At 30.8% G+C, this 27,211-nt stretch overlaps 4 protein-coding genes and 1 long non-coding RNA gene across 9 annotated transcripts in view; 3 read left to right on the top strand and 2 right to left on the bottom strand.

Annotated features, from left to right (window-relative positions):
- The window catches only part of LOC128395412 (cell adhesion molecule DSCAML1-like), a 69,324-nt gene extending 61,492 nt beyond the window's left edge, over window positions 1-7,832 (top strand). Inside the window, exons 12-19 of the mRNA XM_053355838.1 lie at window positions 422-526; window positions 1,304-1,492; window positions 1,899-2,291; window positions 2,956-3,144; window positions 3,233-3,510; window positions 6,259-6,352; window positions 6,703-6,849; window positions 6,942-7,832. Of these exons, the coding sequence (XP_053211813.1) occupies window positions 422-526; window positions 1,304-1,492; window positions 1,899-2,291; window positions 2,956-3,144; window positions 3,233-3,510; window positions 6,259-6,352; window positions 6,703-6,849; window positions 6,942-7,051 (1,505 nt within the window). The 3' untranslated portion in view covers window positions 7,052-7,832. The remainder of the gene's footprint in view (window positions 1-421; window positions 527-1,303; window positions 1,493-1,898; window positions 2,292-2,955; window positions 3,145-3,232; window positions 3,511-6,258; window positions 6,353-6,702; window positions 6,850-6,941) is intronic.
- A 1,444-nt stretch (window positions 7,833-9,276) lies between these two features.
- On the bottom strand, window positions 9,277-16,057 carry LOC128395413 (uncharacterized). Its single transcript, XM_053355839.1, has 4 exons — window positions 14,586-16,057; window positions 14,096-14,302; window positions 10,250-11,856; window positions 9,277-9,787 (listed from the first exon to the last, which is right to left on the bottom strand). Exons 1-4 carry the CDS (start codon window positions 15,435-15,437, stop codon window positions 9,553-9,555), a joined length of 2,901 nt encoding a protein of 966 aa, XP_053211814.1. The 5' UTR covers window positions 15,438-16,057; the 3' UTR covers window positions 9,277-9,552.
- Window positions 11,801-14,089, top strand: LOC128395425 (uncharacterized). Of its 4 annotated transcripts, none has more exons than XR_008326631.1 (3): window positions 11,801-12,867; window positions 12,956-13,146; window positions 13,222-14,089. It is a non-coding gene; the product is annotated as an uncharacterized LOC128395425 (long non-coding RNA). The 4 variants fall into 4 exon arrangements; XR_008326632.1 differs by having other exon boundaries at window positions 12,970-13,146; XR_008326630.1 differs by having other exon boundaries at window positions 11,803-12,848.
- A 4,650-nt stretch (window positions 16,058-20,707) lies between the features above and the next one.
- Window positions 20,708-24,355, top strand: LOC128395419 (uncharacterized). Of its 2 annotated transcripts, XM_053355847.1 has the most exons (6): window positions 20,708-21,180; window positions 21,252-21,313; window positions 22,590-22,914; window positions 23,047-23,541; window positions 23,614-23,792; window positions 23,872-24,355. In XM_053355847.1, the coding sequence occupies exons 1-6, from the start codon at window positions 21,156-21,158 to the stop codon at window positions 24,211-24,213; spliced, it is 1,428 nt and encodes a 475-aa protein (XP_053211822.1). In that variant the 5' UTR covers window positions 20,708-21,155; the 3' UTR covers window positions 24,214-24,355. The 2 variants fall into 2 exon arrangements, with proteins under 2 accessions (XP_053211822.1, XP_053211823.1); XM_053355848.1 differs by lacking the exons at window positions 20,708-21,180; window positions 21,252-21,313 and adding an exon at window positions 22,260-22,404.
- A 10-nt stretch (window positions 24,356-24,365) lies between these two features.
- On the bottom strand, window positions 24,366-27,184 carry LOC128395414 (intraflagellar transport protein 80 homolog). The gene is made up of 3 exons (XM_053355840.1): window positions 26,890-27,184; window positions 24,595-26,818; window positions 24,366-24,505 (listed from the first exon to the last, which is right to left on the bottom strand). Exons 1-3 carry the CDS (start codon window positions 26,913-26,915, stop codon window positions 24,437-24,439), a joined length of 2,319 nt encoding a protein of 772 aa, XP_053211815.1. The 5' UTR covers window positions 26,916-27,184; the 3' UTR covers window positions 24,366-24,436.
- Between the last annotated feature and the right edge of the window lie 27 nt (window positions 27,185-27,211).

The following is a 27,211-nucleotide window of genomic DNA, read 5'->3' on the forward strand; positions in this document are numbered from 1 at the left end:
ACCCTGGTCAAGAATGAATTTTTTTGTTCTTCTCTGACCAGAATAAAAATCGAGAGTGAAAAATGAAACGAGTGAGATAGTAAATTCATTGGTGATGAAGAAAATTCTGAAAATTATTCGATCGATTTTTTTTTCTCTCAATTTCAACTATCTAATCTTATTTACTTTTTACTGAACAATTTAACAATTGATTCCAATCGTTTAGATCATTCATTTGATATTAATTCAGCTACAATCATGTCTCTTGTTTGTACAACATTTTACTCTGATGATTTGAAAATAATAGTTACACTAATCATCATGATACATTCAGAATCTTTCATAATATCAAACTTAGAATTGTCAAAAAATATTTATCACAATTTCTCATCAATTATCTTATACCTAATATCTGAATTTGTTTCTGAATACATTTGTGTAGATCCACCAATCTCACCGAGCCTGAAAATTTCATCTAAAAGTTCATATTCAATAACTATCTCATGGTCAATTGATCAACAACAATCAACCACTGATCCACCAACAGGTAATAACAACTATCAGCTGATTATCATGAAATTATCTCAATCATCAACTTTTATTAACTCATCAATGACTCTTTATGTATATATAAAGTTTTTTTTTCCTCAACTTCATGATAAGATTCAGACTTAATATTATCATCGGGATGGAATCTTTCTCATCTTCATGATGAAAAAAAGATAATCTCTTCATTGTTTCTTTATTTTCTTTCACATTCTCATCCCTTTATCATCTCACTCTTCCTCCATTCCTGTCACCATCAGAACTTTTTTCATCATCATCATCAATTCATTCAATGAACTAAAGTTATGAGGTAAAGAAGATGAAAAAAACCTAAACCAAAACAATAACCCGAAAATTTATCAGATAATTTTTATCCATTAAATCCCAACACTTTCATGTTCATGGTGAATCATGATAATATTCATCATGAAATGAACAGTGAGTGAACAAAAAAAAATCTGATTGATGCTGAAAAATCCAAAATTCACCAATAACTGAGCCAGAAAAAAGTTTCCACCGAAAAGCAAATTTCCCACCTTCATTCACCCTCTTTCATTATATACAAACTTTCATTCAAATTAATGGCTTGTAAAATTAGCTAATTATTACATCATGAGTGATGATAATTAATTTGATTGGTTGATAATTAACCATGAAAAATGGGAATCAAGTTAACGATAAGTTGATGAAAATGAGAAAAAGTAAATGTTGTGAATTGTGAAATCTTTTTTTGTTTTAGATTCTAAAGTTGGTAAAACTTTTTTTTTTCGTTCTCCAGGTTATATTATTCATATGAAACGTTCCAATTCAGATAAATGGGAATCGATTGAAGTCTCACCCTCTCAGAGTTCCCACACCTTTGAGGGGCTCGCCTGTGGGACAAGTTACCAGTTCTATGTGATCGCTTTTAATGAGATCGGTAAAAGTGATCCAAGTAATATAATTCACGTAAAAACTGAGGGATTAGGTGAGTTAATTATCACTTATCTTCATAATAATATCATGAGAATGATATTATTTAATGAGAGAATGAAGTTCTAATCAGAAAGAAAGAGGAAGAGACAGAGTAAAGAAATATAACTTGCCTCAGAATCTAAACAATTCCCATGAACATTGCAGGGAGTTTTCTTCCCCTCCCAACGATAATAGTAAATATTATCATCTATGGATTAGATAACAACAATAATGTAATATGATAATACTAATGTAAGAAGATGATATTATCCTCCTGATGGAGTGGAAGAGAAAATTTTGTCTCTTTCCATTTTTATTTATATATATCGTTTACTTTTCCCCTCCCCGTGTTGATGATAATATTATTTGATAATAATTGATTTACTATTATTATTATTGTTTATCTCTCAATGAATAAGCTCCGGTTGCTCCTGATAAGCATTCATTGTTATCCATAAATTCAACCAATGCTGTAGTTCATCTGGACTCCTGGCATGATGGAGGTTGTCCCATGAATAAGATTGAGATTATGTACAAGGAGGAAAAACGAGCCGAATGGTTGAGTCTTCCAGCCATCTTTCCATCATCCTCATCCTCATCATCTTCATCTTCATCTTCTTCTTCTTCTTCTTCTTCTTCATCTTCCTCCTTGTCTTCGTCCTCAGTATCCATCTTATCCAAAGAGGATAAAGACATCCTTCTCAATAACCTTCGACCTGCGACCAATTATGACCTTAAAATAACGGCAACGAACGAGGCTGGACCCATACAAGCCGCTTATTCATTTAAAACAAACTTCAAGGCCAATCGAGGTAATGTAAATGACCACTGGTCATCCTAATGGTGATCAGTGATTTTAACTGTTTCTCAGAATTTGAAATTTTCAAAAAGTTTTCTTGCCAATGTAATGTTTCAATTGTGTGTGTTGATCAATTGATTTGATTAAATGATTTAAGATTAATGGTTTTACTTGTTAATCAATAATGATGATGATTATTATTATTGATGATTAGATTATCATCAATATTAATCAGTTGATGATTAAATCTAATAACATTTTGAAAAGGTATTTCATGATTTTCAGGAATTCTGTCTAATGTTATCTTTATGATGAGATTTTTCAAAAATGATAATTTTTTTCCTCTTCTCTCTCAATCATATTAACACCAAGGAATCTGATTATTTTGAAGATTATGATTATGGTGATGGTGAAAGTTGATTGTTGTAGATGATGGTGATTATGATGATGATTAAAATGCTTTTAATAGATTGTTGATATTATTATTGATTGAAAGAGAGAAAATGAAATGATTAAGCTGAAATGTTCTCATCTATCATTGGATAGAATTTAATTAAAAAATATTTTCTCTTCTTCTTTTTTTTGACATTTACTTTTCTATTCACATTCTGGTGATATTATCATGATATTGTCGATTGGAATGATGTTATTATGTTTACATGTCATGGTGAATACAGAAAGAGGACATTCCCTGATTGGTAATGAAGCATCAAAATCATCATCATCATCAGCTGATCGTTCAATTTATCTTGATATGAATTTATTATTACCAACAACAATTACCATTGGAGTTACATTGATTCTCCTCACTTTCTTGTTCTGCCTTTTTTTCATAAAGAAACGACAAAATAATATAAGTTTTTATGGTAAGAACTTTTATCGAAAAAAAATTTGTTTCGAACTTTTTTTTTCAAAAAACTTTTCGATTTTGTCGCTTTTGATTTTCTCTCACAGAAAATCCTGGAATCTATGATTCTGGTAGTAAATGTGAACCTCATGGTGGCAATGAATCTGTCCGGTTAACTCAATTGGATGCTGGTGGTGGACTTAATGGAGGAGGAAGCATGAAGAAATCGATTGTTACAGATAATTCCGTTTCCGGTTTAGATTCGGGATATTTTCCTTCACCTTATGCAATGACCAAGATTGAGAATGAAAAAAATGATCCAATGGTAACTCAGAATGCTATTGAAATGGAAGCCAAAAGGCCGATCAATTCACCAATTAAAAAGGTAAAATTATTATCATATAATTGAAAAAAATTATTCCTTTTATTCATGAACACTGATTCCAATTTCATGATAGAAATGAACATTCAACCTTTCAATACAACATGGTGACTCCAATATATAATATTTCAAGTGGTTGATTGAAAATAACACTCATTTTATGAAATGATAAACATGAAATATTATCAAAAGTATTTGATAAAATAAAGTTCTGAGATCTGAAATGTGAATTTATGTTTATCATTTGATGATTTTTCATTAACTGAATTTAATAAAATTGAAACTTTGTAATATCTACTATCATGATATCTTGCATGTTGAAATTCTGGTCACAGAATTTAGGACAGACTGTTGATTGATCATAAATTTATCTTTAACTAAACTGACCAGTTATCATGAAAATCGGCCATCTAATGAAATCTAATATTGAGAAAGGAAATAAATAAAACTCATAAAAATAGATAAGATGAAAAGATGAAATCAAAGATCAAGAACTCATGATGATGGTGATTCTGATTCTGATTCCAAATTCCAAGTATCCATTTTTTTCAATTTTCTTTTTTTTTCTATCAACAACTTGGAGGAGATATTGATATAATTCTGGCAGAAGATTGAGAAAAGAATATGATTTTTGGAAACAATTGAGAGTAAAAAAGTTTTCGAAACAAAGAAAAAAAAATATGATATTCGAATTCGAAAAACAAAGATAAAAAAGTTCTGAGTTCATCGAAGCAATAAATAACTTTTTCGAACAGTTCACTTTTCTTTATCGTTATTATTATTACTTTTCACGGTTTTTCATCTAATCACAATGTCCAGGGAGTTTTTTATCATCATCAGAATCTGAATCTGAATCCTGAGCATCTTCATGATATTTGGAATGAAACTTTTCCTCTCTTTCCTTTTCCCCTTGAACTTTTGGTGAGATGATGACAATTGTTGTGACAACTTAATCTCCCAATCACTGATCAATTAATTACCATGATAACGTTTAATTGTTATCCTTAAATGCTAATCATTGGTCTGTTGATCAACTTGATAATCATCATGATGATAATTCATTGATATCATATCAAGTTTAGTTATTAATCAATTTGATTCAATCAATTTACTTTTGATATGATTATTATTTTCCCTCATTTTTTTTTATTGTTATTATTTAATCAACTGATTAGATTTTACTGATTATCATTTGAAATGATTTATATAATTAATCTAATGATGTATATCATGATTAATTTAATCGTTTCCATGGTTATACCAATATTGATGAAAATTAGATCTTGTTTCATATCGATATTCATATCTTTCAATAAGATGATGAAGATGAAGATATTTTCAGATAATCATGATGAAAATTGTTCATTGATTGGATTGTGTGATTATTACTTGATAGTTATGATTTTATCATGTTTCCAGTTCAATTGAATACTCATCATGTTAATATATTTATGAATCTTGATGAGGAAAACTTTTTCTTACCTTGATAACTTGATGATAATAATAATGATGATGATAAGGTTGACAGGATGAATCAATTGAACTATTATATATGAATTGAATATCACCATGATTGGAATGATGATTTTCATGATATATCCAGAAATTGTCTAAAGTGATTGTCAATCAAACAATAAGAATATGAAGAAAAAAAGTAACATGATGTTAACTAAATTGTTGAACAAAAATCCCTGAAAGGCAAAAGATCATTAGTTGATTGTGAAGTTATCATGAAGATTCATACATGAACATGATGATTAAGATGATACTTATCTTGATCATCAATGTCTATCTAAGTAACTGTACTGATGATGATGATGATGATAAACCAACTGCTGGGAGTACAAAACAATGAACCAGATTGGGTTGACATTTGTTGATGTTGATGTTGTGTTGTTGTTATTGCTCATCCATTCATTTGGCTTATTAAAATAAATCCTCATCTTCATCATCATCATCATGATTATAATCATGATGAGGGCAAAAAATAGTTAAACAGAAATGATTTACTGATGAGGATAAACTTGTAGATGGATCATTTAACTCACAATTGCAAATTGCTTGTTGTCCATAACTGAATTGTTATCATCCAACTCTCTCTCTCTCACTTACTCACTTTCTCTCTCTCTCATGTCCGATCCTCATTATTATCATGAATACATCAATCATCCTGAATAATATTATTCTTATTATGTTTCTCCATCATGAAAAGTGTTTCGAATCATTTTTTATCTTCCTCTTACTCATATTATCTTCCCCTCATCATCCGTTGTCTATTATTATGTTTATCATCTCTCTCTCTCTCTTTTTCTCTGTCATTTGAATTACTTACATAAATTGTTAACTCTTTGATAAAGAGAGCGAGAGAGTGAGGTCATCATCTTAATAGAAAGAGAAAAGAAGATGAAGAAATAATCATTTCCTTTTCCATTAAAAGAATATTTTTTTTCTCTTTTCTAAAAAGATGCAAATGAAGATGAAATTTTCTCTTTTTTTCAATTTCTTCTTCTTATTTTCTAATGTTTTTCTTTTCATCTCTAGACTTTTTTTTCTCTCTCTTCTCATGTTTTTTCTCTATCAGTTCAATGATTTTCATCTTCTCTTCTTATTCTTTCCTGCTGAGTGGACGTTAGTTCTGTTAATCAATCAATCATTTCTTTGTATTCTCACCACCATCTCTCTTTCACTCTCTCTCTCTCTCTCTTAATGTGTCATCTTCATTAAATTTATCTTCTTCTTCTTTATCATCAGCATTCAACATCCGAATCAGGGGAACCTTTATATGCAACAGTGAAACGAACTCCTCGTCCACCAAGATCGGATGTTCACGTTTACCATTATCCAAGTAAGTAAATTCTGTGTCTACTGTTAATCTGTTTTCCTTAATCCCAAATATCCAGAAATGTTTATCTCGCTTCTTTGTTTACATTGGTTGATATTCTGTGTTTTCCATGATTATCCTGATCGATTTTCATTAATTGCCGACTCTTTTTTATAATTGTGGTAATTGTGCCGGTCGGTAAATTAACGAGAAACTAAAATTGAAGCCATTTACCGAATCATCTAAATGTCCCATTAATCTTTGGCTATTGTATAGGAAGCGCTTTCCTTAGGCCTAACTCTTTGTTACTCTTGTGGTTATTTTTTGATTGATTTTCTTTTGATTTTCTTTTGATTTTTTTTCTTCTCTCTTAGTGACTCAAGCTACTTCTGATTCTGGTTGTGTATCGGAGGCTTCATGGCAGAACATGGTCACTCCAAGTCAATCAAGTCACGAAGCTACAATTAATACTGCGACTTTACTGAGATTTCATGAAGGCCCAACAGAAAAAGGATTATCTTGTAAGTAATTAACTCTCTTCATCTTGAGATTTTGAATTTTGTTATTATTTTATATTCTAATCATATGTGTATTTCATTTGATTATTATTCAGCTACTCCGATGACTTCCATGTATTCTGTGTATACTGATCGTCCACCGGTGTTAATGTGCCAAAGCTCACAACGATATAACGGAAACTATTCAAGAGGATCAATTTCCTAAGCCGAAAGGTTAATCAATATGGATTTAAAGTCAATCTTTGTTTACTCCTGTTCATCACCATAATCGAGGCCTTAATCAAATCTGATTATCTCAATAAGATTTGCTGATGTGCTAACTGAACCTAAGGATTGTTCAATGGATCTTAAGATAACAACGATTACAATTATGGTTGATTGTCACCAATTTAGAGATGGACAATAAGTGATAACTGACCAGTATGATTGAACTACTTACAAGATACAAGCTTTTTTTTTTCATTACCAAATTGATCAACAATTAACTGTGGATGGGAAAATTTCCTAACAAAATGTGATTCAACTTTTTCTCCTCCATGTCTGTCTCTTTCACTCAAATGCCTTGTGAATTGATGATGATTACCGGTGATGATGAGAAGGATAATCAAAGAAAGATCAAAGATAACGAGTCATGTCAAAAACAATAGGACTCAAGTTTCACCTTGATTAAAGTAACTTGAATCTCGCTTTCTTTTCACCATCAGATTATTTGGAAGAAATCAAGTTGATTAAGCTGTGGAAAAAAAACTCTGATACTATTAATTGATTTCACTTGCGTTTATCATGAACATCATCCTGGACAATTTATGAACAACCAGAAAGCAAAGAATCGAGATACAATTTTTATCGTCAGTCAAATTCTGGATGATTGTTGATTCACTTGATATCAATACAATGGAAACTATTAATACATGATGTTTACACTCATATAATTTAGTTGACGATCAAATCTAATTCTGTTAACATAAATATATCTACACACATACACCAAAGCAAAGTAAATGCCTTCTAATTGTGAGACAAGCCAATTACTCATTATATCTTCAACTTGCATGGATATTTAATTTTTACAATTAATAAGGAAACGAAAAGGAGATCAACTTTAGGACTTTTGTGTTATCATTTCAAAAGCAAAAAACTGGACACTAATGATAATTTTTTCTTATTCATTACCCACCAATTGATATTACTGTTAATGGTTAACCTTTCGGATGACAATAAGCCAATTTTAATTACATTACAGTGAATCTCCGTCCCTGGTCCAGTTATTGTCCAGTTACAACAAAAGGATAATCAGAGAGAGAGAGAGAGAGAGAGAAAAGACCAATAAGTTTATCTGATAACCAATTTTACCCTGAAGGAGTGATGACAACAAAGACAAAGAGATAAGATGACAAAAAAAGATGATAACTTGTCCCAATTTGTGGAAACAATTTATTTTTCTAAATCAATATACAATTAAAAAGACTTGTAATACATAACAATTGAATCGATGTTTCTTTAGATTCGGTTATTTTTTTCTCGTTGATTTATGATCAATTATTGGACCTTGTGAACAATTGATGGACTAAGAAAGCGTAATTAAGATTGAAAAAGTGAAAATTAGCTTTTATTAGCAACTTGACTTTTCTTTTGCGCCATTGGTCATCCAATGGTCACCTTTTCTGTATAAACTGAGATGATTGATTTTCTCGCGATCACTTTTATTCAAACTCGAGCTCGAATCAATTTTACCACGTTACTCTAATCAATTCTTTCTTTTGTGACTTAATTGTAATTTATTATCTTCTCGAAAATGTTCGTAGGGGATCAGTTAATCAATAAATCATTAAGTTGTGACCATCGATTTTGTCATATATGTAAGCTTAAAGGGGAATTAGACAAAATTGAGGCCATTTGTGATTGTCGCGAGTGTCGAGCTGCTGTTAATCTTAATCGTTTATTCAAAGTCTTGTTTTTGGTGAAAGAGGAAAACAATTAACAATGGAGCCACTGATGGAGCTGACCATTGGTCAGTGACCAATAAAAGACCTTTGGACGACGAACTCGAACTCGAACCCAAAATTGATTCGACGAAGAAACTTCGTGTTGGCAAACTCGAAACTTTATGTTCTAGTCGATCCTCGACTTTTTTGGACATAAATCCACGAAATTATCCCCGTTAGATTAATCGATTAACCGACTAAATCTCGAAATCGACAATATCATTTGATGTTCGAGAAATCGACTAATAATTAACAATGTTCATTGAACATTTAAGTTCACTAAGCAAATTTAACTAATTAACTGGTTAAAGTTAAATCGAGGAATCAAATTATTTGGACAATTTTTCTTATTTTTTTTTTGGATTATCAATTGAAAGCGATAAATTTTATTCTAATCATTGATTGAGTAATTTAATTGTTGACCAATGAAATCAGCAATTCAATGTATCCAATGGGATTAACCAATTTAATTTTAATGGTCATGAATGATTAAGTTTGTGTATTTTGTTTTTAAATCACAACAAAAATTAAGGACAAGAGACAATTTTGTTTTTTTTCTAGGAGCTTATTGTTGATAAGTTAATGGGTTGTGATTAACTAATTGTTGGTCATAAAATATAATGAGTGATGATGATGAATGGTAATGATGAACACAAGCAAAAATGAGATGGATTGATTAAGATGATGAGAGTTTCTTTTTTTTTGTTTGTTCGATGATCAATTATTTGTGTTTACGAAAATATCTTAAAGTTATATAACCGAAAATTTGGAAAATTATAATGAAAGCAATTAAGATTGAAGTGTTTAACCAAATTGCCGTTAATCCAGTTGTTCCTCCGATTGTTTCTAAATCGGTTAACAATTCATCTTTCGATATGAACAGTTCACTTTCATTCATTTTCATGGTATCATTTTGTCTCAAGCAGCTTGGAAATTTAGAAAGACTCGGTGAACATCTAGAAATAGAAAAAAGAAAAGAGAAAAAAATTCCAAAGTCAAAGTTAATTGTTATTAAATTTTTAATTCTAAAATCAATCATAAAAATTGGAGAATTTTTTTTCATTTTTCGCGGTTCTCAGTTTTTAGTTTCATTTTCTATTCTCAGGTAGCACCACCATGTATTCTCTTCAAATATTTGTTGACAATTTAACTAAATTAAGTTTCGTTTTTAATTGTTGTCTAATTAATTGACTGGAGTTTTAATTTAATTATAGATTTAAATCATTTTTGTTCAATTTAGAGAAATTTTATTCTCGATGTTTTCAGGTTTGTTTAACTCTTTCGCTGGTTTATCTAGTCAATGATTTCGATTCTTGGAATTAGTTTCATCTAATGTTTATATTAATCTCCATTTTTAATGATTCATTTTATTTCTGTTTCTCTTTTTTTTTTGTTTTAGTTTTTGATTATTCACTTACTTTATCGTTGGTCCATAGGTGAGCTCGATAATTTGCATATTTTGGAATGCATAGTGAACAATGGAAAAGTATTTAGCCCAAGTTAACCATGATGGTATAAGGGATGAGTAAAATCCTCCAAGCAGATTGGTAGACATGGAGTACAGAGCTGATATTGTCATTCCAATTTCAAGATTATCTGTTGTCACCCCAATTACAAATCCAATAGTTTGAGCGACAACAGAATTGAGTATGAAAAAAAACCATTGGATAATGAATGTGGTGATGGAGTAAAAGCTAAACATTGGATAAGATATAAGGTAAAAGGCTGTTGGTAAAGTTATCGTTGATGGTAACTCTCCAAGTAATTTGGCAATATAATAAGCGGATAAACGATAACAACCGGAAGCTCTCTCCTTATTAACTACCGCTTTCTCTGGTGGAAGTGAAACAAGCGTTCCAAATAGAGCGAAAAGCATCCAATATGAGGTGGCGAAAAACATCCAACCTCTAATATCGTTAATAGATGATTCTTGTCGAGGTATTTGAAACCAAATTAAACCAGTAATTATACCAAGTACAATTGCTTGTATCCAATTTAATTTGGAAAGCATTCGACCTCTTGATTCGTGAAAATTTCGCTGTGTTAATACTTTACATTGAGTCCAAAATGAGGTGGGCCATTTAGCGTAAGTTTCATTACCTGTTAGTCGACCATTTGATGAGTAACGTGATGATGGACTTAACCCACTTCCTGTGTAATACATTTCCTCAGTTGAGGCGGTTAATGAGGAGGAAGAAAAGGTTGCCGTCGATGAGCGATCAGTCTCGGTCCAACTGGATCGCCCGGAGTCATCATCATTAACGATTTTGGTGTAAATCTTGGCCAACTTTTTACAACAAGGATCAATTAATACTCTTAATTCAGTTGACCCCGGAGGTTTAGAGGGATCATTTACTTCAGTTGAATCTCTTCCGTCAGGCCAAAGAGGGTTTGCTTCATCAACATCTCCATCAGTCCGATCATGATCATTCACTGGATGGTACTCACTATTAAATGTTGTCACTTGTTCCTGATTATCAATATCATCTTCATCACATTGTGACCCATGATGATTGGAATGAGAATCAGCTCGATGACGATGATGATTATGATTATGATTATTATGTTGATTTTCAGATTGTAAATGATTTTCACAATCATTTTGATGGCGATCAATTGAGGAAGCTGATTTATTCCTATGAGATGATGGTGATGATGAAGATGAAAGTGATGGTAGCCTTGATCGTTGGGTTATCGGTAATTTATTTAATTGTCGAGCAGCTGATATAATTTTCTCTTCATCTTTCGAGCTTCCCCTAATCTTTTCCATCATAAAATCGGCTGGATTATAATTTGGTGTAATTTCAAATCCAATGGATGAGAAAAAGGGTATCACCGAATGGGTTTCACCAAAATAAGCTAAATGGCCATTGGAAAGTAATAACAATTTATCTAATAGATAAAATATCTGCGATGATGGTTGATGAATACTGGTGATTACAATTTTACGCTCTTTAATTGCGTAGTCTTTTAAAAATTTCATTATTCCTAAGGCAGTGCTCGAATCCAAGCCAGATGTCGGTTCCTGATGATGGTCATCATTTTAATCATGGAAAAAGAGAAAGAGAAACGAAATGACCCTTTTAATTAATTTCCTTCAAATATAATCCAAACCCTTTGGACACAAATTTAAAGTCATTGACAAAGATCACAACGTAATGACATGAATGAAAATCTGTCGATTCCCTTAACTAAATTCTGCTTTTCCTTTTCTCAAGGTGTCTCTTTATATCATCACAATCTATTAATAATCTTTTATGAACTTTTTCCTAGGGATTATTAGCCTTCTAATGGGCAATAAATTCATCTGGTCACAAGGTAAATTATAACAACAATCAACTAATGTCATGGGATAATTTAACCACAACCCTCAATGGATCTAACAGATTACAAAGATTTTCCTCTAAATTGTTGTTTTTTTTTCATCTTGACGATATTATGAAAAGATTACAATAAGATGCTGATTTTTTCATTGTTAAAAAAAGGATTGGATCAATTGGCTACCATCAAAGTTAATTGGTCAAGTCAATTTGAAAGTTCAACGACTCTGCTTGATTTACCTTAATCAACATCATTATTATTTCGACAACAATCAAATTGCCACAAATGAAGAAAATACCAATTCTACCTACAGAAAATGTCAACACTGATAATATAATCATCGGTATTTGATGATTACAACAATTACCTGATTGTTGAAAAAAAAAACGATCTCTATATTCAGTCAATTATTTTACTACCAAGAGACAATTAATACTTTTAATTGTTATAAAGTTCACTCATCATTAACCAGTAAACAAATACCTAGTAATTAATCAACTGATTATGATGATTATTGTGAAATTACTGTTTACAGTTATTTATGATTATCTCTTAATTGAAATGTCAATAACTATTTGGAGTTATCAATTTGATTGTGATTGGAAGATATATTTATATATATAAATCTATTGAAATGATTACATATCCTCATTCAGGAGACAAAAGATAATCAGTTAAATCGTTCAACTAGTGATGGTAATTAAAGATGATCCATGTAATAATTATAAGATCTCAGCGAGATAATTATTACTCCTTTTTTAGTAAAAAAAATGAAGTTAACTAACTTAATTTCTAACACTCAGTAATTAATTAACAGGTATCAATGGGGAACCTGATGTTTAAGACCAAGGCTAATTAAATGATTACTCTACTTGAAACTAATCAAGGCCAATGTGAGACAATCAACAGTCAAATATAATCATCATAATAATCAACAACAACCAGTGTTCAAAGGGAAAAAGTCGGATGAGAGCAATTAACCACCAGAGAAATGGTAATTAATTTAATTGTATATATCTACTAAAGATAATTGTTAAGATTAATAATAATTTTCTTCATTTCTTTCCAGTAGTCAACGAAAATCAATTCAATTCAGTTAATCTCATTAACAATCAAATATTGACAATAATCAATCCTGACAATTTAACCTATGGTGTTTTAATAGTGAATCTTATCATCTACAATTAACTAACAATCAAAATCAAATCAATTGTGATAACATTTACACTTTCTTAAAATGCTCTCTCTCTTTAATGGATTTTAATTGTATAAAAAAAAAGTTGATAATTGTTGTTGGAGGCAATTATTAATTACTAATAATGGTTAAGCCTTAAATTAGCTTCTAATTGCTCTTCATTTGATTTACAATTAACTCAATTATAATTAGGCCAAGATGATTTCAATCATACGAAAAAAAAAGTTAAACTAATCAACCAATTTATTAACTAACTTTGTACAATTGCGAAAGCTTTTTAATTCAAAGTTTAAATTTGATCAGGCTAATCAAAATAATTACTTAATTGTTGTAAATTTATTTCAGTTAACTAAACAAAAAATTAACAACCAACACCAATCATCAGTCATAATAATAATAATCAATTGTAATTTCCGGGTTAACTATTAACTACAACAATCAACTAACCAAAGGTTGGGTTAACTAAACATGATAATAATAAATGAAAATCACATTTATGTAAATAATAATAACAATCAATCATTAATTGTTTAATAATGATGCTGATAGTTAACTAATTAAACAATCAATTAGTACAACAATTAAGTAAACCTTATATATGGAAACCGTTTTTGGTGGTAGACAAGAAAAGTTATTGTTTCTCATTTTCGTTTGAAACTTTTTTGTTTCTCTCGCAATTGTTACGATGTTTTCCTTGATTGTGGAAATTTAATCAGACAGAATTGCAATTAAGTTTAATTGTACTTACATCTAATAGCATCACACTTGGATTTGATAATAATTCACATGCAATGTTAGCTCGTTTCTTTTCACCTCCAGATAATCCTCGATGTAAAGTGTCACCGATTATTGTGTTTTCGCACTGACCGAGGTCAAGAAGGTTAATTATATTGTCCACTTGCTTCATCTTTTGCAAATAGCTCATTGATTCAGGTAAACGGAGTAAAGCGGTGTACTAATTGTGGTAACAATTAAGAGAGAGAGAGAGAGAGAGAGAGAGAGAGACAATTAGTTGATTATCTTTGAAATGTCACTTGAAATTATTGATTTTGAATCAATGAAGTTGATGAAATATTCAAATGATTTGATTGGACCATTGAAACTTAATTAGAGATTAGAATTTGTGAAATTGTATTGACAGTTTGGTTTTGTTATTTGATTAATATTTTCTTAATCATTTGATTGTTTCAATTTTTGCAATCAATTTCATAACAACTTGAGTAAATTAATCAACTTACCGTAAGAGTTTGTTTGAGTGTTAAATCAGACAGGAAAATGTCATGTTGAAGGACATAGTTAATCCTCCTCTTAATCCGTTTATTAATCATCTCACCACCCAAAGTGATACAACCTTGATTAGACTTTAATCTTCCAGATAATACATTTAATAAACTTGATTTACCTGATCCTGATGGACCCATAATCCCAAGCACTTGACCTGGCTTAGCATAGCCACTAATATTGTCCAATATACGTCTACAATTAACTGATTGTGATGAGGGTGAACACTTAATATTATTATCACTTTCATCATTACAATTAACAGTAATTGTAATATTATCATCAACAGGATTGATTATACTCTTATGTTGTTGTTGTTGTGATGGGGATGAAGATGATGAAGTTGATTGTTGATTAATTGTCGATTTGCAACAAAAAATTGACGATTTACTTGAAGTCACTTTAATTGGTTCGTAAAGAATTAAATTATCAAACACTAAATCCATATTTCGATTATGATGATGATGATGATGATGATGGTGATTGTGATTGTGATGATTGTGATGATTATTATGTGATAATTGATCGGAATGGATTAGATGATTTCGATGATGATGATGATGATGTTTCTGTTTATCCTCTTTGTTGATTGTTATTGTCTCTTGATGATGCAAATGATGATGATGATTATGATGATTGTCTTCTTGTTGATCAATTGAGCTCATTTTCAATTGATTTGAATGTTCAATTTTCTTGCTAATTGTTGATTTAGTTTCGTTGTTTATTGATGAAGGTGAAAATGATGGTGATGAACTGTTTTGACAATCCACAAACATTGAAATAATCTGTTGATTGTTGATCATCATCATGTAACCATCCTGATCATCATCAGTGCTCCTTAAAGGCGGTGACAGAGACTCAAATCTATCCGATGATTGGCAGTCTTTCTTTATCTTCTTTATCTTCTTTCTTCTCTTTCTTTTTCTTCTCTTTCTTCGTTTGTTATAAAAGAAACGCTTTTCCTTCAATCTCCGGTGAAGGAGGAGTGAAGAAAGAAAAAGGTGATTAAAAAAGAAAGACTCTTATCATCTTTATCTTTCTTCTCTTTCTTTTATCATCTTCTCTTCTCTTTCTTTATCTTCCTTTAACCAATTCTCTGGATTTGAAACAGAACAACCAACAGAATTAAATTAGAAAACAATTGGTAAACAGTTAACTCGATCGTTGAACAATTAACGTTGGTATAAAATCTTCCAGAATCAATTTCGTTTATAATTATAATCGATTTACTTTTTTTTTTGTTTTCGAAACTTTTAATCAGCTGATTGTTGGGAATTTTTCATTTCGATAATTTCATTAGTTAATCATCAATGTTAATTTACCGATTTTCAACTAAATTGTAACTGATTAATTAATTGATTTGCTTTCTCTCCAATAGTTATAATGGGTTTTCCCTAATTTCAGTTATTCTGTTTTTCACTTAAATTTAAATTCTATCATGTAGCAATTAACTGATTCAGTTGAAATTTTCGATTTTTATTTGATTAACTTTTTTTTCCTCTCGTTAATAGCGCTTATATATGGAACTGAGTTGGCCTGAAATTGGTCAGAACTTTTTTTTCGCTATTTTTCCAATATCTTTTCAATGTTTTCTTAGATTTTGATTGCAATAAGATTTTCAGAATTTTGGAGAAAAATTGATCTCGAATTGGTGTTTATGAATTTCTGTCGATAGCTCGAGAATAGATCAAATCAAATTTATCCTCACCGGTTAATTTGGAGAAAGAGTTAATTGTCACTCTGTGAATTGAATTGCTAATCAAAGTAAATCCTCGATTGAAATGATTAACTTTTCTTTCTAATTGTTATCAGTTAATCATCTTGGTTTCATAATCTCAAGTTAAGGGTTAAATCAAGTCAAGAGCAATTGGCAATAAGATTAAATTGTTAATCTTTACGATTTAAAAATCATTTCCTGGTGTAAAAAAAAAGAAAGATAATTAGTTAATTGTTGTAGAAAATTGAATCAAATTAATTAATCGTTAAGATTTTAAATCATCAAGTGTCAATGAACGATTAATAAATTTGATGTTTGATTAGATTTGAAAAGAAAAGTAAAAAAAGAAAAGAAAACTTTTTTTCTCTCAACTTCCTTTCTAAAGGTCAACTTGTCTGTGGAGTTTCAAGTTCCGGTCAAGGTTAAAATGGTCAAGGTGAAGTCTTTCTATAGATATGTGTATGTATGTTCGTGTGTGGTGGTCAAATAAGGTCAAGATATTTTCGATTCTGATGCTGGACAAAGAAGAAGAAGAAGATGATGATGATAGAATTTGTTTCGTTCCCATTCGGGGTCATTGTCGATTTGTCGTAACTTTAACATAATGAATTCTTTTTCCCATTGATAATTAATTTTTTCTTCTTCTCGTAAATTTTACAACTTTTCAAATGCCGTCAATTTTGAACCTTGTCCAGCTGCATAAGACGACGAAGGGTAGGGTCAGGTCATAGGTCAACTTTGTCTTGTCGTTCATTGATAACATTCACCGTAGTTGTTGTTGAACATTTTGAAAACCTTTTCAATGAAGATTAATTTTTGTTCAAAGGTTTTCAGTATTTACACTGATCACATAATAATAATGTCACCTTGGAAAAGTGACCAGTGGTCAAACCTTTGCCCTCTCCCCTTTTCTAGGTCATAAAAAGTAAAAGAATTCACTTTTATCTCTCTCTCTCTCTCTCTCTCTCTCTCTCTCTCTTTCCTTTTCTTTTCTTTCGAGTTCAATGGTCAACACAATGGTCAGTGAAACAACATCGCAACTTCAGGTGAGTTATTAGTGTCTCATCTTTACCTTTATTCATTTTACACTTTGTCGCCTTTTCCCTTGTATTGACCTTTCACCTTTCTCAATATTGAACGTCCACTTGACACGTTCAACCTTATTTAGTGACCTAAACTTTGACCGGACAATGGGTAAAGTTTTAGGGGAAAAGTTTTCCAGGAAAAAAAAGACAATGAATCAAGACAATTAACACTTTCTCAATTGAAGTAAAAACTTTGTTATGGTTTAATTGTTGTCAACGATTTAAATTGTCAACCTAAATATAGCGTACAATTAAGTGATTTATATGGCATAAGCCTTTAACAATTACTTTGTGATTAAATTGGCCGAGTTAATTGTTTCATCATTTAAATGTTGTGAACATAAAGCAACCCTATCACAAAATACAATCATAATCAAATTAATTGTCAATTTAAATAATAATTGTTACTTATTAAGTTTCTCTCAACAGAAACCTCAAGGTTTTCATTGTAATAATTAAACTGTGAACTTAATTGTTGACATGGTTTTGCTAAAACATCCAATAAATAAGTATTAAAAAAAACCCTAATTGTGATGAATGACAATCAAGTTAATAATTATCTCGATATAAATGTCTAATTAACTGACAACGAACAGTGATAATTGTATTTAATTGTCCAGCTAATTATTAATAACTGATCAAGATTAAGAATGAACTTGATCAAAAAGTCAACTGAACTTTTTTCTTTCCATCAAAAGTTTCTTTAGCCCTTAAACTAGTTTCATCGATTTGTTTTCATCTTCTTCCGCATCACCTTGTCCTCCTCATCCTCATCCTCATCTTCATCCTCATCCTCATCTCCATCTTCATCATCATCATTTTTGCAAGGGTTTTCTTTCATTTTGTTTTTTCCCCGATCCAACATCTTCCGGATCAATGATTGAACTTTTTCCTGGTACGAGTTGGCCTAAACCTTAACTCGGCTAAATTAACAAAGCAATTTAAATGACCATCATGATTAATCATGAAAACTAATCCCCAATCAATAGGGAAAATGAACAACCAAACAAACAAATCGATAAACAATTTAACTTAATTGTTACCTTGATAATTTTATTATGAGAAGAAAAAAAATAACAACAAAATAATTTTCTCAATTTTTGTAACAAAGTTTAAAAACTTTTACCTTTAATTTGGTTATAATGATTTTCTTTTGATAACTTTTTGTTTTCTTCAGTACGAAACGTTAATTGTTTTGTAGCATTTATCGTAATTAAAGAAACATGATTCCAAGGCCAATCTAATAAAAGGTTATTCAACTTGTAGTGATATTATATAGATAGAGCACAACACCAAATCATGATAATCATCATGAGAAACCAACAATTTAACTACTTAATCAAACTTGGAACAGGTTCCAACAATCAGATAGATTTTTCTGTTGATCAAAATTTACTAAAACTTTTTTTTTCTCTTTACGCTAAGGGATTGATTACTCTACCTTGATCAAAGTGATTTGTTTACAATTTACTAATTGTAGGTTTGTGGGACAATGAAACTGTTGATCGCTTTGGCTTAAAGTGACAAGTTACCGTTAATAATGAATTGATTACCTTCAACTCCTCCACCTCATCTTATTTACAGGTAATCAGGTAAAAGGTAAATGTGATCATTTGTTATTATTGTTGTTGTTTTTTTTTTCTTCTCATATTCTTTAATAACTAAATGAAGATGATGATGGAAAAAGCAAAAAGAAAATGAATTTGAACTTGTAATTTCATCTCTCAGAACTTTTTTTCTCCTCATAATCATCATGTTCATCTTCATCCTGACCGTAACCCCGTCTTTATTCAGGTTCCTTATTAAACTAGTTTCCGTCTTCCGCATCATTTTATCATCTTCTTTGGGATAAAAAGAAAAGGGTAAGAGATTTTTAAGAAAAGAAGATGAAAAAGTTTTGAGAAATTTTTTCTTCTTCTTCCTGAATATTTGATCAGACAGGGAAGTAAATTAACTGAGAGAGAGACACACACAGATAACAACAATTAACAATTAATTTAATCACTCATTTAATATAATTAGTTAGTTTTTGAAACGAGACTAATCAAACCTAAAAGGTAAACAGACAGAATCTATTATATTTGATAATCGAGACGATCAGCTAATCAATTGGTTTGATCAATCGGTTTGATCAATTGGTTTGATTTTGATTTGGAAAAGTATTAGATTGAATTAAATCAATTCCAATGAATTATTATCAATGAAATTTGATCTATTTTGTTGCTCGTTGTTTTTAACAAAACACTAATTAAAATGATCAACAGGAAATCTGATCATTTGTTAAAGTTAACAATTTAAATTATGCCAACAAGTTGATTGTTGCTGTTACTTTATAATATTACTTTATAATAGATACGGTTGATTTGAAGACTAGTACAAGGGCAATCTATTTAAAGTTCATTGAACTCTCATCAGCACGGAGCTTGAATAAGGAAGAGGATGATGATGAAGATGATGAGGATGATGGTGATGGTTGGAAGAGAGAGAGAGATGAAAGAGTAAGAAAAAAATAGAGAGTTAAAGGAGAGTTTAGGATTGGGACGATGATAGAAAATGATGATAGAGAAAAATGGGTTACCAAGGTAACCAAGAAATTCCTGGTCACCGGAAGTGTTAAAGGGTCATTTTTCATTGATTTGTGACACTGGTTAGAGTAGTGATTAGTTAATTGTTGGTGGAATCAGTTATCAAATACTAATGTAAGATGAGAAATTAACTATTACTTTGTGAATGTCAATGAACTGGAAAATACTAAACGATGTCATCGACTTAACTAGAATCTTAGATGAGAGATGATGAAGAGAAGAAAAATCTGAGTGAGTGAGTGAGAGAGAGAGAGTAAATATTAACAAGAGATGAAAAAGATGATGAGTGTAAAAGAAATAATTTTCCAAGAGAAAGTTAAAGATGATGAGAGAAAGAGTAAAATCTAAGGGAATGAACCTCTTCCTATCTCTTGATATTCATCATCATTTAATATCAACAATTGAAATCAGAATTATGTTCAGATCATTGGCATGTTGGCTTAATCATCATCTTGTTAATGGTGAGGCTCAATCACTTTCAATCATCATCTTCATCTTCATCATTATCATCAAACTGATCATCACTTTCCTCGCTTTTTTTTTCAAATTTCACTCTCTGAAAATAAATCCAGGAAGCCAATGGAATCCAATGTTATGAGTACAAATTAAACACAAAGAGATTGTAAATTGTATATAAATGAACATGATGATCCAATGAAATTCAATGGGATGGAGATAAGGTGATGATGATGATGATGATGATGAAGATGCGGAAGAGTCTAAACTAGTTTAAGGGCAGGTAACAAATGATCAAGTTTTTTTTAGTTTCGGACTGTTGATGTTGCATGGAAAGAGATTGGAAACTTTTTTCCTTCATCTTTATTTCAAGTTCAACATCAAAACAATTTAGTTTAACAGTTAAAAAAGTACAGTTAGTTAATTCAACCATTTAATTAGCTGATATAAAGTAATCATAATTAACGATTTAATTGTTTGACAAATTGTTTCCCTCCTTAAATGTGTGTTTATGTGGTTACAAGAAAAAGTGTCTCCCTTATTAATGTCCCATAAACCTAATTGACTTTTATCAACAGTTAATCAACATAATCACTAATCAACAATCAGTTGATTATAATTATTAATTTTCCTCTCTCTTTCTCTTTCTCTATCTTTTTCTTTGTGAAATGTATTAATATTAATATGAAAATCTTAATTTGGATAATAGGTAAGCTTTGATTACTTTTTTGTTTATGATTAGTTAATTGTTGACTAATTTAATTTAGTTTCTTTCAATAGGTTACCTTTGTTGTTTAATTGGTTACATTTTTGGATCTGATTGTTTTGATTGTATCTTCAAGGTGATTATCTAATTATAATTAACTAAAAGGGAAAATGCAAATCTTATAACCTGGGAAATGGTCAAAAAATTAACTAATTGTGATGGTTAATATAATTAAAATTATTTCAGTATTTATATTGTAAACTTTTCCCTCCAATTGTGTTGTTATAATTAAGGAAAAAAAAATTGATTCAATGATTATAATAGTAAACATTTAATCAGTTGAGTGTTTATGATTAGGATTTGATCAGGATAAAGATTATATAATAACATGAGAAGATTAAGAAAGTTCAATAAATTATAAACAATAAGAAAACAATTAACAATTAACTGGAAAGAAGATGATTAAACAATTAGATGATAATAATAATCAATCAATTAACTTACCGAAAGAGCAAAAAAAAAAGTTTAATTTTGTTAATCAACCACAATTACAATATGATTGTGAAAATGATTCCTTGAGACAATTGAAACAATTAAAGATTATTATAAATAAGGATATTTATACATTCATAAGATTATTATACAATTGTGATCAGTTAATTGTTGAGATGAAACTAATTGTCAATCAAATGGTAACAAACTAATATAATCGCAAGGTGTTAACCAAGTAAAATTAACCGCGAACTCGGATAATTGGTTAAAAATGGTTCATTTACAAAATTTACTACAATTTAATTGTAATAATATCACTTGTTGACCTCACTAATTGTGATTAACATGATTACCATTATTATTATCAATTAAGTAGAATCATTTTCAGGTAAACCGTTAACCTGACATCCAATTAAAAATTGGATTCACTTTGAGGCCCTTTAAACACTCATTTCTTAATTCACTTTCTTATTCCAATTTCATCAATAATCTTATTAAAACCTTTTCCTTAATCATGATGATGACGATGACGACGACGACGACGATGATGATGATGATGATGATCTTTCAATTCTTGGTGAAAAAAAAGTTTTCCTCCATCATGAATGTTACCTTTTTATTTATTTTTATTTATTCAGTTGAACATGTTTATCAACAATCAACACGATGATTAACATGATTGGGAAAAAAAGGTCGATTCGTCTTTCGAGTCTTTCTTTACCTGTCCTTCAAAAAGTAAACAAATATCTTTTCCAATCAATCATCACATCGTCATCATCATGATTAACTAATGATGATTTCATGTTAGAATTCATTTAGAGTTACTAATTGTCGTTACTCGTCTTGTTGGAGTAAATTACTAGTTGATATTTATCACTTTCTCTAATTGTTTTGTGTTTTTTTGTTCATTTTAATACCAGAATGAAATTATAACTCCACTGGTTTACAATCAAGTTAATTTACTTGGTTCGCTACCTGGTAATTTAACTAATTCATATTGGAAATCCTCTGATAGTCAACATGTTGGCTCACAAGTTTTGGATTCTTGTTTAAATTCAACTGATTGTCGTAGGTCACTAGCGGTCATTTATTTAAAAACCAATGGTAATCGTGATTGTAATTCCGATGGGTCAATTGATTGTATTGATTATGCTTTATTTGCACAATTTGATTCCGATTGTGGATCAGCATCAAAAGATACAGTCAATTTAACCAAATTTAAGATAAATGATTGTCTTAATCAAGGTGAGAGATTAAGAGTCAAAACTTGTAAATATAAAAACAAAAACTATAATCACTAATTGTTACAATTTATCAGAGTTAATTTGATGATGCAATTTGATAATTTTTTTTTCACTCTCATCTTCATTTAAAAAGGTATCACCTCAATTCATAATATTGATCAAGAGAGTGGTGAAGTTTCAATTGAATATAATGCAACTGAAAATGACCTGGAGTCAGCAACCGAAGGCGGTGATTCAGTCCGGACAATTGTGCCGCCGGTGGTAACCAAATTAATTGGACGGGAGTGTTTAAAGTGTATCTGTGAAGCATCAAACAATTGTGATTCCAATGTGACCTGTGATACAAGTGCTTGTGGACCTTATCGATTGTCCTTTGATTATTATCAATTAGCTGGAAGTCCGGGTGATGGTTATGAAAATTGCTGTCGAGATGTTGATTGTTCAGAGAAAGTGATTCAAACTTATGTAACCAAATTTCTGAGAGATTGTGATAATAATCAGTTAATTGATTGTGATGATTTCTCAGCGATCCATAGATTTGGTTCCTCGTGTTCCAACAATCAGAATAAATTATCAGAGTATTGGCGTCATTTTGAATATTGTACAGTCATGGCTGATAATGTTCGAAGTGAGTACAATTAGCTCGACAATTTAGATCATTTTATCAATAATATTTTCTATTATTAATTGTTTACTATAGAGGAAGTTGATCCATGGGAAAATAGCCCAAGGCCGAGTGTTAATCAACCATCATTGTCTTTACCACCATTGATTCCTTATCCTGTTCGCTTTTCAACCAAAGCGCCAATCAATCCACCGAATCGTTTGATCAATCAAATTGTTCATTTAGATGATCAATGTTTAAATTGTATTTGTCAGGTAACAAATAATTAATGTTAATTAATTCCAATCCAAGATTATGTTTCAAGTTAATCTTTATATTCAATTGTATCCACAGGCGAGTAGCGGTTGTAATATCACTCGAACCCATTGTCCTAATGGTTCGGGTTGTGGTCCGTACCAAATTGATCTGACCTATGTTAGAGATGCTGGTGGGGAATTGTTAACTGATGATGGATTTAACGATTGTGCCAATGATCGTGAATGTTCAGAGTCTATTGTCAAGAATTACATTGAACGGAACGTATTAGATTGTAACGGAGATGAAATTTTAGATTGTACCGATTTTGCTTTGGTCCATAAATTGGGTCGCACTAATTGTCGACAATCAAGAGACATTGACGCTTTCCTTGATTCTGCTTATTGGTCTGAATTTCAGGGTTGTCATGGTTTTGATTAAATTAACAAATAAATGTAAATAATGTGAGCAATTAATCAATGAAAATTGATTGTGCCGCTTTGAATACACACACAATTGGATTACCCTTTTAAAGGGCCACTGAAAATTTGATCAAGAAATAAAAAATAACTTTAAATTGTTATTAATTGTTGTTTAGTATCAGTATGCCAAAACTCTGGACAATTTAAACGACCCCGATAATCAGTGAGTGGAATCATATGGATTAAATTGTTTCATGTTTGTATGGATCATTAATCATCAATTCAATTTGCTCGTAATTGTTGATTTCAATCTAGAAAAAAAAATTGTGAGAGGGAAAAGTTAATCAACTTATTTCTTCATTCTTTCAATCTAATTAATTAGAATTCATTTTTTAATTACCTCATCAGCTAATTTCTTTAATCTTTTATTATCTTCGGTTTTATCAAATCTTTCCAAGTACTTTTGCCGATAATACAAAACGACCTGACCATAGGTTCGTTGTTTATTATCGTGTTTGTCCATTAAATCACAAGCTCTGTTCCAATTGTACATTTCCAAGTTAATTAGAATTGCTCTGAGAATATTTTTACCAGCGATTAAAATATTTTCCGCTTCTTTTATATTACCACAAATTAGCGCGATCTCAGCGTTTCGAGCAACCGAATCCGATAATTTTTGTACTCGTTGAATGTACAAAACTTTATCCACCTTATCAATGGCTGCATATGCTTGTTCAGCAATGTCTAAATTGTGACAATTAAGAGCCATTCCAGCTAATGAAGCACAAAGAGGCAAATGATCAGGTGATGATTTTAGAAATCGGCACAATTGTAAGGCCTCAGTCCATTTTCCATTGATAACATAGCCATGTAAAATTCTGGGAAATGAGCTGATTGAATATTGAACCGGTGAACCATCAGATAAACGGAGTGTTAAATGATTAGTGTGGAAATTGATTAACTGTAAATTTTTCGATGAACTATCAGACCAATCCTTTTCGAGAACAGCAATTGATAGCAATTGTTTATCAATGAAACCCGATTGTGGATAAAGCCAAACGGTGATTCGACCATTTTCACCTAAAGCGGCCAACATATTTGCGACATCGCACCAGATAATCTGCCTAATCATTGAATGAATTTTAATCGTTCGATTTGATACTGTTCTTGGTCGAATCAGAGTCAGATAAAGGTCACAATTCTTATCGATAAAGGCCAATTTCCGCTCGTTGGGAGATCCAGTTGAATCAAGAGCAATCGTGATTATTTCCGATTTATGTTTAAGACTTGGGTTCGAGGTAATTGGTTTTCCCGATGAAAGATCAACAAAATGTACAACTTTATTATCGTTGGCATCGATAGCAGCTAAAGTTTCAGGACTGAGAGAGAGTGTTAATTGATTGAGAAAATCAATTCGCAATCCAATCCACTTGAAATTGTTCAGAAATCGACCATCATATGAGTGAAGGTAAACATTTGTCGAATCAACCAAAAGAAATGAAGATACTGATTGTAGGAGACAATTAATTGTAGAATCTTTCAAATCAAATGTAAATGGTGCAGTTAAATTGGTTGTACGATAAATGTTACATTGACTAGTTGTAAGAACAATTAAATGTCCATGTTCGAGATTAAATTTGGTTATATTCTCACGAAATTCAATATCTTCTTCAGTGTTTGTTAAAATATCTTTAATCCGTAAGATACGTTGACTTAAACTGCGAACTTGATAATTGATCCAATCAATTGATTTATCAATTACATGGGCGAAAATGACACTTCCGTTACCGGTGACACCAGTGATCTGAGTTGAATCCGGAGACCAGGAAAGGTTAAAGATACTCTGAACGGAAGGTTTATTTAAACTGTAAGCCCAACCATGTTTATCGCACAATTTAAGTGAATTATAAGATCCAACGGTAAATAGTGATCCATTAGGTGACCATGTTAACGATGTAATTGGATAATCATTGATTCCGCTTGTGAAAAGTAATCGTCCTGAACTATCCCAGACTTTGTATCGACAATCCTCCCCACCGCTGATTATTGTATTGTTACATTGATTCCAATCGACTTTTAAAATGATTCCATCATGAGCTTTCCATAGGATTGGTTTACTTTTTGAAGAGAGTGGTTTTATTTCAAGACTCGAATCAATTGTATAAATTATTGAATCGTTCGATGGTGACCAAGCTAATGAGTAAACCGGCGTCGGGTGGGAAGTTAACGTTGTCCTTAACATTCCGCTTTTCGACCAAACTTTGACTTGACCTTCTTCACCTCCAGTGGCCAAAGCGGTTCCATCGGAGCTCCATTTTATTACAAGAATTGCACCTTTATGGGCGTCGACTGATTTTTCTAATTTACCTGTTCGACTGAATATATGATAACAACCATCCGTTGAACTGATTAAAAATAAATCGGAACTTTTTTGTCGATTCCCTGAATTCCATTTAGGGTAAACGTGAAGATCTGTTGGAAATAAATCATCAGGTAAATTGATTGTTCGCAGTATTTCACGATTACTATTATTCCAGATTAACAATTTATGATCATCACCAGCGGTTAAAACTTCATCACCATTCAACCAACCGACACAAGTAGCAAAATCATTGTGATTAGTCCTGCAATTAGAAAATCATTCAGCAATTAAATTTGATAAAATCAAACATTTCACAAATTAGTCAATACTTACGTTGAAGTGTAGATTTTAAATCTCATAACTAATCACAAACAGCCCAAAACCAGGTAACAATTAACAATAATTATCAAATAATCAGATAATTGATTAACCAAAATGAAGGAAAAAAACAAAAAATCAATCAACCAAAATTTGGTTTGTTATTTTTTCCAAAAACTAAGCAACCACCGATCGATAATTTCCAATTCTTCAGATGGAAACACATAAACTTCATGGTTCTATTAAGAAAAAGATTAAAATCTCAAAACAACTTGCGAATTAGAAATTAATAAATTGTAACAATTAGTGAATTGTTCTTGTCATTTAGCTGAAAACA

This window comes from Panonychus citri, unplaced genomic scaffold (genome assembly GCF_014898815.1).
Source record: "Panonychus citri isolate SS breed McGregor unplaced genomic scaffold, ASM1489881v1 Contig00141, whole genome shotgun sequence".
Classification (NCBI taxonomy): domain Eukaryota; kingdom Metazoa; phylum Arthropoda; class Arachnida; order Trombidiformes; family Tetranychidae; genus Panonychus; species Panonychus citri.

Coding starts and splice junctions, on each gene's coding strand:
- LOC128395414 (XM_053355840.1), bottom strand. CDS start 26,915: ATGAGATTTAAAATCTACACTTCAAC. Junction 26,819..26,889: donor TTTAAAATCTACACTTCAAC/GTAAGTATTGAC, acceptor TTCTAATTGCAG/GACTAATCACAATGATTTTG. Junction 24,506..24,594: donor TAAAGAAATTAGCTGATGAG/GTAATTAAAAAA, acceptor TTTTTTTTCTAG/ATTGAAATCAACAATTACGA.
- LOC128395419 (XM_053355847.1), top strand. CDS start 21,156: ATGAAAATCTTAATTTGGATAATAG. Junction 21,314..22,589: donor GTTTTGATTGTATCTTCAAG/GTGATTATCTAA, acceptor TTTTAATACCAG/AATGAAATTATAACTCCACT. Junction 23,793..23,871: donor GTTTAAATTGTATTTGTCAG/GTAACAAATAAT, acceptor TTGTATCCACAG/GCGAGTAGCGGTTGTAATAT.
- LOC128395413 (XM_053355839.1), bottom strand. CDS start 15,437: ATGATGATGATCAACAATCAACAGATTATTTCAATGTTTGTGGATTGT. Junction 11,857..14,095: donor CAAGTGTGATGCTATTAGAT/GTAAGTACAATT, acceptor GACCATCATCAG/GAACCGACATCTGGCTTGGA. Junction 9,788..10,249: donor ACCTATGGACCAACGATAAA/GTAAGTGAATAA, acceptor TTCTATTTCTAG/ATGTTCACCGAGTCTTTCTA.